The sequence below is a fragment of the Nansenia antarctica genome (assembly GCF_963989245.1).
Source record: "Nansenia antarctica genome assembly, chromosome: 5".
In the NCBI taxonomy this organism is placed as follows: domain Eukaryota; kingdom Metazoa; phylum Chordata; class Actinopteri; order Argentiniformes; family Microstomatidae; genus Nansenia; species Nansenia antarctica.
Window position 1 is genome coordinate 65882883 of NC_137690.1, and position 14442 is coordinate 65897324.

The 14442-nt window shown below is 43.8% G+C and overlaps 2 protein-coding genes across 2 annotated transcripts; one reads left to right on the forward strand and one right to left on the reverse strand.

The window, feature by feature from the left end:
* Positions 1–297: 297 nt before the first annotated feature.
* Positions 298–7008, reverse strand: LOC308158252 (5'-3' exonuclease PLD3-like; the record flags this gene model as incomplete). The annotated part of the gene is made up of 6 exons (XM_080531847.1): positions 298–485; positions 1086–1185; positions 1497–1662; positions 2228–2367; positions 2896–3099; positions 6988–7008. The coding sequence occupies 6 exons, from the start codon at positions 7006–7008 to the stop codon at positions 298–300; spliced, it is 819 nt and encodes a 272-aa protein (XP_080387973.1).
* A 3372-nt stretch (positions 7009–10380) lies between these two features.
* On the forward strand, positions 10381–13119 carry LOC308158253 (TIMELESS-interacting protein-like; the record flags this gene model as incomplete). The annotated part of the gene is made up of 7 exons (XM_080531848.1): positions 10381–10459; positions 11104–11197; positions 11449–11524; positions 11756–11878; positions 11980–12043; positions 12240–12470; positions 12866–13119. The coding sequence occupies 7 exons, from the start codon at positions 10381–10383 to the stop codon at positions 13117–13119; spliced, it is 921 nt and encodes a 306-aa protein (XP_080387974.1).
* Positions 13120–14442: the final 1323 nt, after the last annotated feature.

A 14442-nucleotide genomic window follows, 5' to 3' on the forward strand; every position in this document is an offset into this window, starting at 1 on the left:
AGAGTTCCCAAAGCTACTGTGAAAATGTACCCTTTAAACCATACATCTATTGTATTCTAGAAACTAGTTGATAGTTTTTGATCATTGATAAGTGATAGATGGCAAAAAAATAATTTTTAAATCAGCATTTATCAAAAAATAATAATGATTAACACGACGCTATAATCTTTAAAATCGTCCCAGAGACGAAATGTACATCGTAAGTACCCCCTGCTGGATTGGAGGTCAGAGTCACTGTTAGAGGCAGGAGAAGTGTGGTGGTGGTGGTACTTCATCTAACTCTGTACGTGTATGTGTCTAACAGAGGTCTTTGAGGTCAGTGTGCTGGTTAAGTTGGCTGCTGTAGGAGGACTCCCAGTCCCTTTCGAACACGGCCTGCAGCTGTGACTGGAACGTGCCACCAAGCGATTGGGACGCAGTTTGGTTCACCACCAGCCCCGACCCGGCAGTGGTCACAAAGTAGTCCCCAGACCAGTTAGAGGTACTTTGAGAACACAAGACCAGACCAGTTAGAGGTACCTTGAGAACACAAGACCAGAACAGTTAGAGGTACCTTGAGAACACAAGGAAACAAGATGCCTTAGAGCTGATAGATGGAATCTGTTACACTGGATTTCAATAAAGAATCTGCGTAAAATGAAAAATGAAATGAAAATTTCCTATTTGTGTAAAGTCGACACATAAAATACGCTCAACATTTATGCCTAGAGATACAATGGGTGATGCTTCAAATGATATCTGAGCAAACAGGTTTTTATTTCAGATAGGGTTGGGGACAATTGAATTTCAATGCAGTTGATTCAGGAAGTATTACTATTATTTTTTTTAATCAATGATTGCTAAAAGGGCATTCATTTTCAGTGAACTCTCAATAAATTGAAAAAAATGAGTGTGAAGTGTGAAGTGTGAACTCAAACTCAAATCACTTCACAAATTCAAATTGACCTTAACCCTGTTTTTGAGAGAGTGAATCAGTGGTCTAACAATGATTCACAATGCTTCCTAAGGATGACTTAAGGATGACTTTGATCTCACTAATGTTGATATATCTCACTACTGTTGAGTCTAGGAGAGAGGTGTATTACCTATGTAGGCAACCTTGTCTGTCACCATGTACTTGTTGTGGTTAACTCTGGCGAAGGGTATTTTCTTTTGCTTGGGATTGGCTGGCACAACGAAGATTTTCTGGAAAATAGAGAAGCAGAAATGGTACCATAAGCTCTTTTTAAATGTGACATCCTGTGCCCAATGACTTGCCCATATTGTGCCTAAACGTGTCATACTCTCAACCAAGCAACCAACACATACATCTCTGCTTACAACCTAAAGAAGACACTGTTCAACACCCAAACACCTCCATCCTTTCTGGACGTAGCTTATTAACAACATAAACAAAACAATGTCGATGAATCATCAACATGAGGATTATGTCTAAAAACTAACGTACAGTAAAGTGACAAAATAACAAAGCAACTCTTAAGTCTAGGCCTACTCACCACCTGGATGTCCAGCCTTCTCTTGGGTTCCTGGTCCGAGGCCAGGGAGCGCAGGAAGGGCAGCATGATAGGCTGTGTGCTGGCCCAGCAGCTGATCAGCAGACGCACGCGCACACGCTTCTCATATGCCACTCGCCTCAGCTGAGTGTCAATGTCGGCCCAGTACCTGCAGAGGGCGCCAGACCCACAGGGTTAGGGCCCAGAGATGGGGCTTTATTCATTCCATAACAGACAAACGCTCTAGGAGCCTTTTTACAAGACATGCTGGTAGGTAGAGCCATCTGACCAATGAGCTAGAGTAAGACTAATGAGCTAGAATAATACTCTCCATCAGCTTTGCCTCTCCACAACTTCAACTTTACCTCCAGGAACACTTATCATTGAACAATACTACTAGGCAATTGTTTGTCACACATTTTTATATTTATATCAATCTATTAATTTTGGCTTTATTAGACTAAACATTCCTGAGTCTGAGGCCTGCAAACTTACTTACTGCAAAAAGAAGCTGTTAATGAGTTCATGGGCATTGGGAGGAACGCCTCTCGGTGAGCAACGAGATCATTTTGGGGCATTATTTCCCTTTTTGGCTCAAGAGCGGAGGCTCTCTAGAATGTAACTTCCTAAGCAAAGTGGTAAGCAAAACTGACTTTAGATGGCTGCATAAGGGCTAATTCCCCAGTCTCCCTGAACTTAAAGTGGCAGTGAAGTTCCCTAGGAGGCTGACTGACCGTTTGGGGTGTGAGAACTCTGTGGTGAGGAAATAGTTCCTGACAACAATGTAGACAAACTGCTGTGCGTCCTCCATGACACTCCGGATGGACTGAAGGTCTTCGGTCCTCCCCGCGGCACAGAAGGATGGTGGGGAGCTCTGGGGAGGCAGGATATTGTTGTTAGCATGTGGGTAGTTATAAAGGGATAGTTCACGACACTACACGACACAGACATTATCAGCAGCAACATTTCTTTGCAAGAACTATCCCCACACATAGCGTTGGGGAGACATACTATAGTAAATACACTATAATAATATACATAATAATATCATAATATTAAATCACAGAATGGACCTATCGCTAAGCCACGCCCCCTTTGAAAACTCGGACAAACAAACAACGCTTCACTGGCATTGACTGACTGACCGACCGTGACTGAATGACATTCAATGACTTACAATGGCGGGAGTTGGCAAATTTCTGATTTCTGATTTACCACAGCAAGTAATAGACATGTTTTTTTGAAGATGACAAGAATATTTAGTCTCGAAGCTTTTCACCATCAGATATTAGCGAGTTGTTTGTCCGAGTTTTCTGCCTGACTTTTGCTGTGATATGATTGGACAATTTCTATTCTGGTGCGTCACGTGGCTTCGTGATAGATCCATTCCCTCAGGTCTTACAGATAGATAGACGCTGGAGGCCGTGCCGTTGAGTGGCAGCTGCATGGGCGTGTCCTTGTTGTAGGCGGTGGAGTAGCTGCTGGGCCAGGGGGAGGGGATACTGATGACGTCACTCTGGCCCAGATACCAGTAGGCCTCGAAGATCTTCCCCAGGTCTTCAGCCAAGCAGCTGCAGTTGTACACCACGGCTCCCAGCTCCTTCACCTGTGCAGGGACACAAGAGAAGACATACGTTTCCCAGTGTTTCAACCAACACTGATCTTTAGAGGTATTATTTTCAGAATCAATGGCTATATAAAGTCCTAAAAATGTATGTACCAATCCTAGATAGACCCAATACCATTAAGTCTGTCCTGCTTGGGGGTGTCGTCCTTGGAGGCTCGGCCAACCAGCAGGGTTAGTTTGCGGTGACAGTAATCAACCAGGTCCAGGACACCAGCTGCCTCACAGGAATCCTGTAACCACGGCACCACACACAAACTGTATTCTTATGATACACACGTGTGTTTGATACCATTCCTCATTCAGAGACATTAGCATGAAGCTCGTTAGCATGAAGCTCATTAACATGAAGCTCATTAGCATGAAGGTAATTAACATACAGCTCATTTACATACACACACAGACACATACACACACAGTTCATTAACATACAGCTCATTAACATACAGCTCATTAGCATGAAGCTAATTAGCATACAGCTCATTAGCATGAAGCTTATTAGCATACAGCTCATTAACATACAGTACTGCTGCTCTGTCTACTGCAGGTCACACACAGCTCATTAACATACAGCTCATTAGCATGAAGCTCATTAGCATGAAGCTCATTAGCATGAAGTGCAATAACATACAGCTCATTAGCATGAAGCTAATTAGCATGAATCCCATTAACATACAGCTCATTAACATACATCTCATTAGCATGACGCTAATTAGCATACAGCTCATTAGAATGAAGCTTATTAGCATACAGCTCATTAACATACAATACTGCTGCTCTGTCTACTGCAGGTCACACACAGCTCATTAACATACAGCTCATTAGCATGAAGCTCATTAGCATGAAGCTCAATAACATACAGCTCATTAACATACAGCTAATTAACATACAGCTCATTAGCATGAAGCTCATTAGCATGAAGCTAATTAGCATGAAGCTCAATAACATACAGCTCATTAACATACAGCTAATTAACATACAGCTCATTAGCATGAAGCTCATTAGCATGAAGCTCATTAGCATGAAGCTAATTAACATACAGCTCATTAACATACACACACACACAGACAGACACACGTATACACACACTCAGAGACATTAGCATGAAGCTCATTAGCATGAAGCTCATTAACATGAAGCTCATTAGCATGAAGCTCAATAACATACAGCTCATTAGCATGAAGCTAATTAGCATACAACTCATTAGCATGAAGCTCATTAACATACAGCTCATTAGCATGAAGCTTATTAGCATACAGCTCATTAACATACAGTACTGCTGCTCTGTCTACTGCAGGTCACACACAGCTCATTAACATACAGCTCATTAGCATGAAGTTCATTAGCATGAAGCTCATTAGCATGAAGCTCATTAGCATGAAGCTCAATAACATACAGCTCATTAGCATGAAGCTAATTAGCATACAGCTCATTAACATACAGTACTGCTGCTCTGTCTACTGCTGGTCACACACAGCTCATTAACATACAGCTCATTAACATACAGCTCATTAGCATGAAGCTCATTAGTATGAAGCTAATTAACATACAGCTCATTAACATACAGCTCATTAACACATACTTTTAAATAATTAATTAATAACATATACACACACAGACACACGTATACACACAGAGACATTAGCATGAAGCTCATTAGCATGAAGCTCATTAGCATGAAGCTCATTAGCATGAAGCTCATTAACATACAGCTCATTAACATACACACACAGACACACGTATACACACACTCAGAGACATTAGCATGAAGCTCATTAGCATGAAGCTCATTAACATACAGCTCATTAACATACACACACAGACAGACACACGTATACACACACTCAGAGACATTAGCATGAAGCTCATTAGCATGAAGCTCATTAACATGAAGCTCATTAGCATGAAGGTAATTAACATACAGCTCATTTACATACACACACAGACACACACACACAGCTCATTAACATACAGCTCATTAGCACGAAGCTCATTAACATACAGCTCATTAGCATGAAGCTTATTAGCATACAGCTCATTAACATACAGTACTGCTGCTCTGTCTACTGCAGGTCACACACAGCTCATTAACATTTAGCTCATTAGCATGAAGCTCATTAGCATGAAGCTCATTAGCATGAAGCTCAATAACATACAGCTCATTAGCATGAAGCTAATTAGCATACAGCTCATTAACATACAGTACTGCTGCTCTGTCTACTGCAGGTCACACACAGCTCATTAACATACAGCTCATTAGCATGAAGCTCATTAGCATGAAGCTCAATAACATACAGCTCATTAGCATGAAGCTAATTAGCATACAGCTCATTAGCATGAAGCTCATTAGCATGAAGCTTATTAGCATACAGCTCATTAACATACAGTACTGCTGCTCTGTCTACTGCAGGTCACACACAGCTCATTAGCATGAAGCTCATTAGCATGAAGCTCATTAGCATGACGCTCAATAACATACAGCTGATTAGCATGAAGCTAATTAGCATACAGCTCATTAACATACAGTACTGCTGCTCTGTCTACTGCAGGTCACACACAGCTCATTAACATACAGCTCATTAACATACAGCTCATTAGCATGAAGCTCATTAGTATGAAGCTAATTAACATACAGCTCATTAACATACAGCTCATTAACACATACTTTTAAATAATTCATTAATAACATATACACACACAGACACACGTATACACACAGAGACATTAGCATGAAGCTCATTAGCATGAAGCTCATTAGCATGAAGCTCATTAGCATGAAGCTCATTAACATACACACACACACAGACAGACACACGTATACACACACTCAGAGACATTAGCATGAAGCTCATTAGCATGAAGCTCATTAACATGAAGCTCATTAGCATGAAGGTAATTAACATACAGCTCATTTACATACACACACAGACACACACACAGTTCATTAACATACAGCTCATTAACATACAGCTCATTAGCATGAAGCTTATTAGTATACAGCTCATTAACATACAGTACTGCTGCTCTGTCTTCTGCAGGTCACACACAGCTCATTAGCATGAAGCTAATTAGCATGACGCTCATTAACATACAGCTCATTAACATACAGCTCATTAGCATGAAGCTAATTAGCATACAGCTCATTAACATACAGTACTGCTGCTCTGTCTACTGCAGGTCACACACAGCTCATTAACATACAGCTCATTAACATACAGCTCATTAGCATGAAGCTCATTAGTATGAAGCTAATTTACATACAGCTCATTAACATACAGCTCATTAACATATACTTTTAAATAATTAATTAATAACACATACACACACAGACACACGTATACACACAGAGTCATTAGCATGAAGCTCATTAGCATGAAGCTAATTAGCATGAAGCTCATTAACATACAGCTTATTAACATTCAGTACTGCTGCTGTACTACTGCAGGTCACACACACAACCCACTTTGACGTAAGCCACTCCCCCTAACTGTCTAAGCCACTCCCACTTTGACGTAAGCCACTCCCCCTAACTGTCTAAGCCACACCCACTTTGATACAAGCTCCACCCACTTTGATACAAGCCACTCCCCCTAAGTGTCTAAGCCCCTCCCACATTGACGTAAGCCACTCCCCCTAACTGTCTAAGCCCCTCCCACATTGACGTAAGCCACTCCCCCTAACTGTCTAAGCCCCTCCCACATTGACATAAGCCACTCCCCCTAACTGTCTAAGCCACATCCACTTTGATACAGGCCACTCCCACTTTGATACAAGCCACTCCCCCTAAGTGTCTAAGCCACGCCCACTTCGGTACAGGCCACTCCCACTTTGATACAAGCCACTCCCCCTAAGTGTCTAAGCCACACCCACTTCGATACAGGCCACTCCCATTTTGATACACGCCACACCCACTTTGATACAGGCCACACCCACATTGATACAAGCACCTCCCACTTTGATACAAGCCACTCCCCTAACTGTCTAAGCCCCTCCCACATTGACGTAAGCCACTCCCCCTAACTGTCTAAGCCACTCCCACTTTGATACAGGCCACTCCCACTTTGATACAGGCCACACCCACTTTGATACAGGCCACTCCCCCTAACGGTCTAAGCCACTCCCACTTTGATACAGGCCACACCCGCTTTGATACAGGCCACTCCCCCTAACTGTCTAAGCCACACCCACATTGATACAAGCACCTCCCACTTTGATACAAGCCACTCCCCCTAACTGTCTAAGCCCCTCCCACATTGACGTAAGCCACTCCCCCTAACTGTCTAAGCCCCTCCCACATTGACGTAAGCCACTCCCACTCACACAGGTATACACACAGACACACTCACACAGGTACTCACTCACTCACACACACACACACACACACACACACACTCACACAGATACTCACTCACTCACTCACACACACACACACACACACACACACACACAGCCCAGTAGACACACACACACTGAGCTGGGCAGTAACAGAGAAGCAGGCCTGGTTCAGAGAGACACAGTGACTCCTGTCCATATCCCCATCCACTAGTAAGCATTCCCCATAGACTCCCACATATCCCCCTAGACTGGTATGCATTCCACATAGAGGAGCCAGTAGACACAGACACACACACACTGAGCTGGGCAGTAACAGAGAAGCAGGCCTGCTAGCATACAGCATCCCACTGAAGCAGAAGGCCTTGTACACCAGCAGTCTTTATTCGTTGCATGCAGTAGCTCACAGGACAGCAGATGGCTGAATAACTGGTAATGTACACACACACACACACTCACACACACACACACACACACACACACACACACACACATCCAGTCACACACACACACAGACACGTCCAGCAGGTCTGATATTGGTCCGGCTGGACTCGCCTCGAAGAGTAGATGTCGAAAAATATGTATTGTGTGGGGAAAAGGCGAAGGAAAAAAAAGAATAAAAATAAGCCCCGCCCCCTTTTTAAAAGCCCCGCCCCCTTTCCCCCTTCCCCATAGACTCCCATTAATTTTGGCCTTACCTGTTCTCCGGTTCTCCTTGGGGTCCCACACTTAAGCCCTCCCCGAGATGCAAGCCCCTTCCTGGGCTCGCAGCGAGGGAGAGCCCCTCCGCGATCCTGGAAGTATTGATAACTGGTACCCTAAGGACATTTTTGGTTGAAATTGAAAATGTGTAAACAGACTGTTCCACCTGGGACTTGAACCCAGGTCTCCCCGCTTGCCAGCCGGGAGACTTAACACACTGACCCACCGTGCAGGTCATGAAAGGTCATTGCCAGATACAGAGGATAATGATATTCTTCTGTGCAGGTTGAATGAGCTGTCTGTGTCTGTGTCCTATCTGATCATGTGTAGAATCCACAGTCTCTCTGTGTGTGACTCTGTCTGCCTGTGTGTGACACAAAAAAACTAAAAACTAAAAAAACACTGGGTTACAGGGGATTTGAACCCAGGCCTCCCGGTCTAATAGACAGGAGACTTAACACACTGAGCCACTGTGACAGAGCTGGGAGACGAAAAAAAAATCACCTACTTGAAGAAATTCAGTCCCACATCTGTTCACAAGGCTCTGATCAGTGTAGAATCTCTGTCCTCTGTCTCTCTGTCCTATCTGATCATGTGTATCATCATGTAGTCATGTAGTCATGTCATCATATCTGATATAATCAATCACACTGTCATACAGGCAGCAGCAGCAGCAGACACAGTCTAGAAAAGGTCAATAGGTCATTGGATTTGAACCCTGGCCTTCAGCGTTAAAAAGACAGACTGAGACTTAAGACTGAGCTACTCGGGCAGTCCTGAGAAAAAAAGACTCATCTACTTCAAGACATTTCACATGATTTCATTTCACATCTCACCATCATAGTGAAGTAGCTACATCAGGTGCATCACCGTTACGCTCTCATCCCTGAGATAGATAGATAGATAGATAGATAGATAGATAGATAGATAGATAGATAGATAGATAGATAGATAGATAGATAGATACTTTATTTATCCCCGTGAGGAAATTCATTTTGCCGCGCCACTCCACTAAAAACCACACATAACAACACAACACAACATAAAGGACAGACAACAACACTGGGCCAGCCATGTACAGTATATAAAAAACAGTGAGATCTGATATAAAAGTGGATTAAAAGGATGGCTATAGTTATTTATATTAAAATACTAAAAAAGTGATGATGATGATTAAAATAAATAATAAATACAAATTCAGGAGCCTTGACCCCGACTGCTACTTTAGTTGCCATTGAACAGTCTTAGTGCAGCCGGGATAAATGATTTTTTATATCGCTCCGTCCGGGAGCGGATCGTAATGAACCGCCCTCTGCGGCGGCTGCTGGTTTGCCCAGCGAGGACATGATGGAGGGGGTGGTTGGGGTTGTCCCTGATGGACAGCAGCTTACTCCTAGTCCTTCTCTCCACCACCGTCCCCAGAGAGTCCAGGCTCCTTCCCACCACTGAACCCGCCTTTTTTATGAGCTTGTCCAGCCGTCCGGTATCCCTCTTGGTGATGTTTCCCCCCCAGCAGACTGCAGCGTAGAAGAGAATGCTGGCCATGACAGACTGGTAAAACATGGCCAGCATCTCTCCACACACTTCAAAAGACCTAAGTCTTCTTAAGAAGTACAGCCTGCTCTGGCCCTTCTTATAAAGTGCCTCTGTGTTGGTGGACCAGTCCAGTTTGTCGTCCAGATGCACCCCCAGGTACTTGTAGGTCTTCACCACCTCGATATCCTCGTCCCGGATGTTAATGGGCAACCGAGGTGGCTTAGACCTACGGAAGTCTATAACTAGCTCCTTGGTCTTGGTTTGGTTGAGGAGCAGACCATTCCTCTCGCTCCAGACGCTGAAGGCTCCTATCAGATCCCTGTACTCCCCCTCCCGTCCATCCCTCACGCACGCCACTATGGCTGTATCGTCAGAGTACTTCTGTACGTGGCAGGACTCAGAGTTGTATTTGAAGTCTGATGTGTACAGGGTGAACAGGAAGGGAGCCAGCACAGTTCCCTGCGGAGCCCCGGTGTTGTTCACTACTGTGTCCGAGACACAGTTCCCCAGCCTGACTGACTGTGGCCGTCCAGTGAGGTAGTCCATGATCCAGGATGTAGTGGAGGGATCAACCCCCATATCTGAAAGCTTCTCTCGGAGTAGAAGAGGCTGGATGGTGTTAAAGGCACTTGAAAAGTCAAAGAACATTATCCTCACCTGACTTCCCGGCTCATCCAGGTAGGAGTAAGCACGATGGAGGAGGTAGAGGACAGCGTCATCCACACCAACTTTTTCCTGGTACCCGAACTGCAGGGGATCACGTGCATGTTCAGTCTGTGGTCTCAGATGTCTCAGAAACAGCCGCTCCAGTGTCTTCATACTATGTGAAGTGAGGGCAACCGGTCTGTAGTCGTTGAGCTCGGCCGGGCGCCCAGTTTTGGGTACTGGCACGAGACATGATGTTTTCCACAGAACCGGCACCGTCCCTGACTGTAAACTCAGGTTGAAGAGCTTCTGGAGGGGCTCAGCCAGTTGGTCTGCACAGATGATGTTACAGGCCACTAGGGAGAGTGCTGCTGCTGCTGCTGCTGCTGCTGCAGCCTATGATCAGTCCACTCTGCTAGTAGGTGTGTCAAACAACATTAACATACATGGGTGTGGTGGAACAAGCACTTATTGACAACTACACCAAAAGGGTACCTTCTTTTAAAGAAAAGGATTTATTGCTTTAGTGAAAAGTACATTTACAAGTGGTTACAAATATTCAGACAACATTCATATAACATTGACTACACAACTAGCATAGGTAAAGGCTATTTACTATACTAAACCATTTCTAGTAACACAATATTATATGAATGAATGAATGAATGAATGAATGGTCTTTATTGTCATTGATATAGTACAGGTACCAAACAACGAAATTTGGGAGGGGGGGGGGGCTCCCCTGGTTGGTATGTTTTTGGTGATGTTCAGAAGACGACGAGGGAGAGATTTCCAAGTTAGCAGATGTACCTGCTTCTAAAAGGAGAGGAGTGAAGAGGCCCCAGCCCAAGCTGGACTCTCAGAGGTACACAATGTTTGCATGTGTAGAGGGAGACATTGCTCTTGGTCCAGCTGATCCATACAGGGTAACTTGTAACATGGCTTTAACTCGTAGACGATGTCTGCGTTTTGAAACTGTGTAGCATAGAAGGTGTAGCATACTGTTCCCCTTAGCTTACTTTGTTTAACTCTGAACTTTCTTTTCAAGAAATCAAACGGTATGCTATATGTTGCTGCAGAAATGTTTGATGATGGTCAGTGTTATTTTTCCTGCAGGCTGTGCTCTGAAAGAGGACTTCCGGCTCTACGCACCCTGTTTGACAATGTTCACTTCAAAGGCAAAGGACATGAGGTAATCTTAACTGTCGTCAGGTCCTGTAGGGATAGGCTGTTATTTATCATAAAGGAATCAAATTAATGATCCATGACGGCCAAATGTTTTGTTTTATTTATTTTGTTGTAAGCTAAAAAATGTGTGTGTGTGTGTGTGTGTGTGTGTGTGTGTGTGTGTGTGTGTGTGTGTGTGTGTGTGTGTGTGTGTGTGTGTGTGTGTTTGTGCGCATGTCCGTCCATCCGTGTCCAGACTGAGAATCTGAAAGTGTTGATGCAGACTATGGAGAATTGGGCTCACAGACTGTACCCCAAACTGCAGTTTGATGACTTCATAGGCAAACTAGAGACATTAGGCAGCAAAAAAGAAGTGCAGGTGAGAAAAACAAAGGAAAACCTCTCCCATATGATCCTCAATGGCTTTAGTGTGTTTAAAAAACATGTGTGAAACCTTAATTCTTGCTTTATTTTCATCAGACTTGTCTCAAGCGAATACGATTGGACATGCCGTTGACACATGACGATTTCATAGGCAAAGACGGTAAGATACAAATGTCACTATCCAGGCAGGGCATCTTTACAGTAATACACCAAACACTAGGTGGAAAACAATGTAAGTGTCTTTTTGAAGTAACCACGGGTATGATAATGTTATTACTACAGAAGAGCCTTGACTTGTCATGTTCCTAAACAAACGTAGTGATTCACAGGCTGAGTGACTTTCTCAATTCATCCAGGTGAGGAGGGGGAGGAAGCAGTACGGAGAGAAGACCCTATCCATGACGACCCAGACCCGTTCGGAGATGGAGGTTTCGCTGACGAACCCCCAAGACTGATCCACTCCACCCCAGCCCCCGCCCCCGCTCCCACGGCCCTCCCCGCCCTGACCGAGGAGCAGCAGAGACGTATGGAGCTGAACAAACAGTTGGCCCTGGAGAGAAGACTGGCGCGTATGCAACAGCACACAGGTCAGTCACCCAACCACACCCAGAAGGACATTTTGACAGGGTAGAAAATGTATTTGTAGTTCGAAACAGTAAAAAAAAAAAAAAAACACCAGTGGGTTATTTTCATGAAAGCTGTTGTACCTTTAAAATCATCTTGGGTTCATGTGGGCAGCGGGCTACAGGGGCGCCAAATATGGCTGACTCTGTGCCTAGAGCAATAATACCAAATTCCAACAATTGACTTACTAGTGTGCCCTTGAGTAAGGCACTTAGCCCTCAGTTACTCCAGGGGGAATGTCCCTGTAATTCGTAATTGTAAATCGCTTTGGATTAAAAGCGTCTGCTAAATGACAATAAATTGCATGGCAATAAATCAGTAAAAAAATAAAATAAACAAGATCTCCCTCCCTCCTCAGAGGCCTCCCTGACCGCGACTCTGAGTCAGTCAGCTGAGGAACCCTCCACCAGCTCCTCATCACACTTCTCCAGTCAGAGGAACCATCAAGAAGACAATGTTGATGATGATGATGATGATTTGGACCGCAGCCCAAAGAACAGACCCCTAGACAAAGGCTCTCTGCTGGAGCCAGACTCCCCAGTGTGTGAGAGGAGAGACACCAGCAACAACCCTATTCCTGAACTGAGCAACAGCCAGGAACACAGCGACTGACACACACACACACACACACACACACGCGCACACACACACACACACACACACACACACACACACACACACACACACACACACACACACACACACACACCATCAAGGTACCTTGAGAGGACTACCAAGCTACGGATGTCAAGGTACACACACCATCAAGGTACCTTGAGAGGACTACCAAGCTACGGATGTTTTTGCCTGTTCAAGTTCTTACAAGTCACCAACGTGGTCATATTATTGACAGTTTTTTCCTGTTCTACAAAAATGCCATGATGAAAGCCAAACACCATGTTGGATTGAAGAGTTGATATACTGTTTGTTTTGACAATTCACTTGAAGGGGCCTTAATGATGTTTCCTCAAACCATGTTTGTCCTTATGTGTAAGGATGCTGTTGCGCAAAGAGCTAACTTTGATTATGCTTTTTTTGTTCTTTTTTTTTTTCATCAAACATTTCTTGTTGTCAATAAAAGTATTTTAAAAATCCTTTTAAAAACATCTGGGTCTATTGCTCTGTCACCTAGCATTTTGGAGTTTAGCTTGCAACGTCGCGAGCGTGTTAGCGGCTAAATTACAGTAACTTCCTCTTATACGTTTTGGTAACGGCCCTGGTAACAATCTATGCCACTTGCAAAGAAGATAAGGGTTAGTTCAACCTTATGTTGCGGTGTTTGCTCAATTTGATGTTTGAAACTGGTCAGAGTAGATCCAGTTCACATTGGGACGGATCAATGCTTTGGTAGGTAGCCTAGAGGTTAGAGAGGCTGGCTAGAAGTTGGCTGACTAGTTTGATCCCTGCCTCAGGAGGGAGCTTGCATGTGGCCTTGAGCAAGGCACTTAACCCCTAATTGCTCTAGGGGTGCCAAATATGGGTGACTCTGTGCCTAGAGCAAAAATACCAAATTCCAACAATTGACTGACAAGTTGATTGCAGGGCAAATAAATCAGTAAAAAAAAATGCAAAGCTCTTCATAGCACATTTCAATGTAGTACACCTCCAACATACCTGTCTAAACTCAGAGAGCAAATGACACTATGGAAAGATAAAAGGTAAAACACACAAGTCCATCTGATTTAAGGAATGAATGAGAGAAGCGGTGGGAATGCTTTTTATTTTATTTGATATGCCGAGAAGTTTTGGGAATTTTTTTAGTTATTTTTTTTTAAATAATCGGTATCCTCAGAGCCCCAGGTACTCCTTTGGGGATAATAGCCTGTGAAAGAAAGAAAAAAGTCATTTACACTGTTACTTCAGTCAAGCTGCATGTTACTGTAAAGAACACATTTTAAGTTCAGGAAATAATCAATATATATATATGTTTTCTGC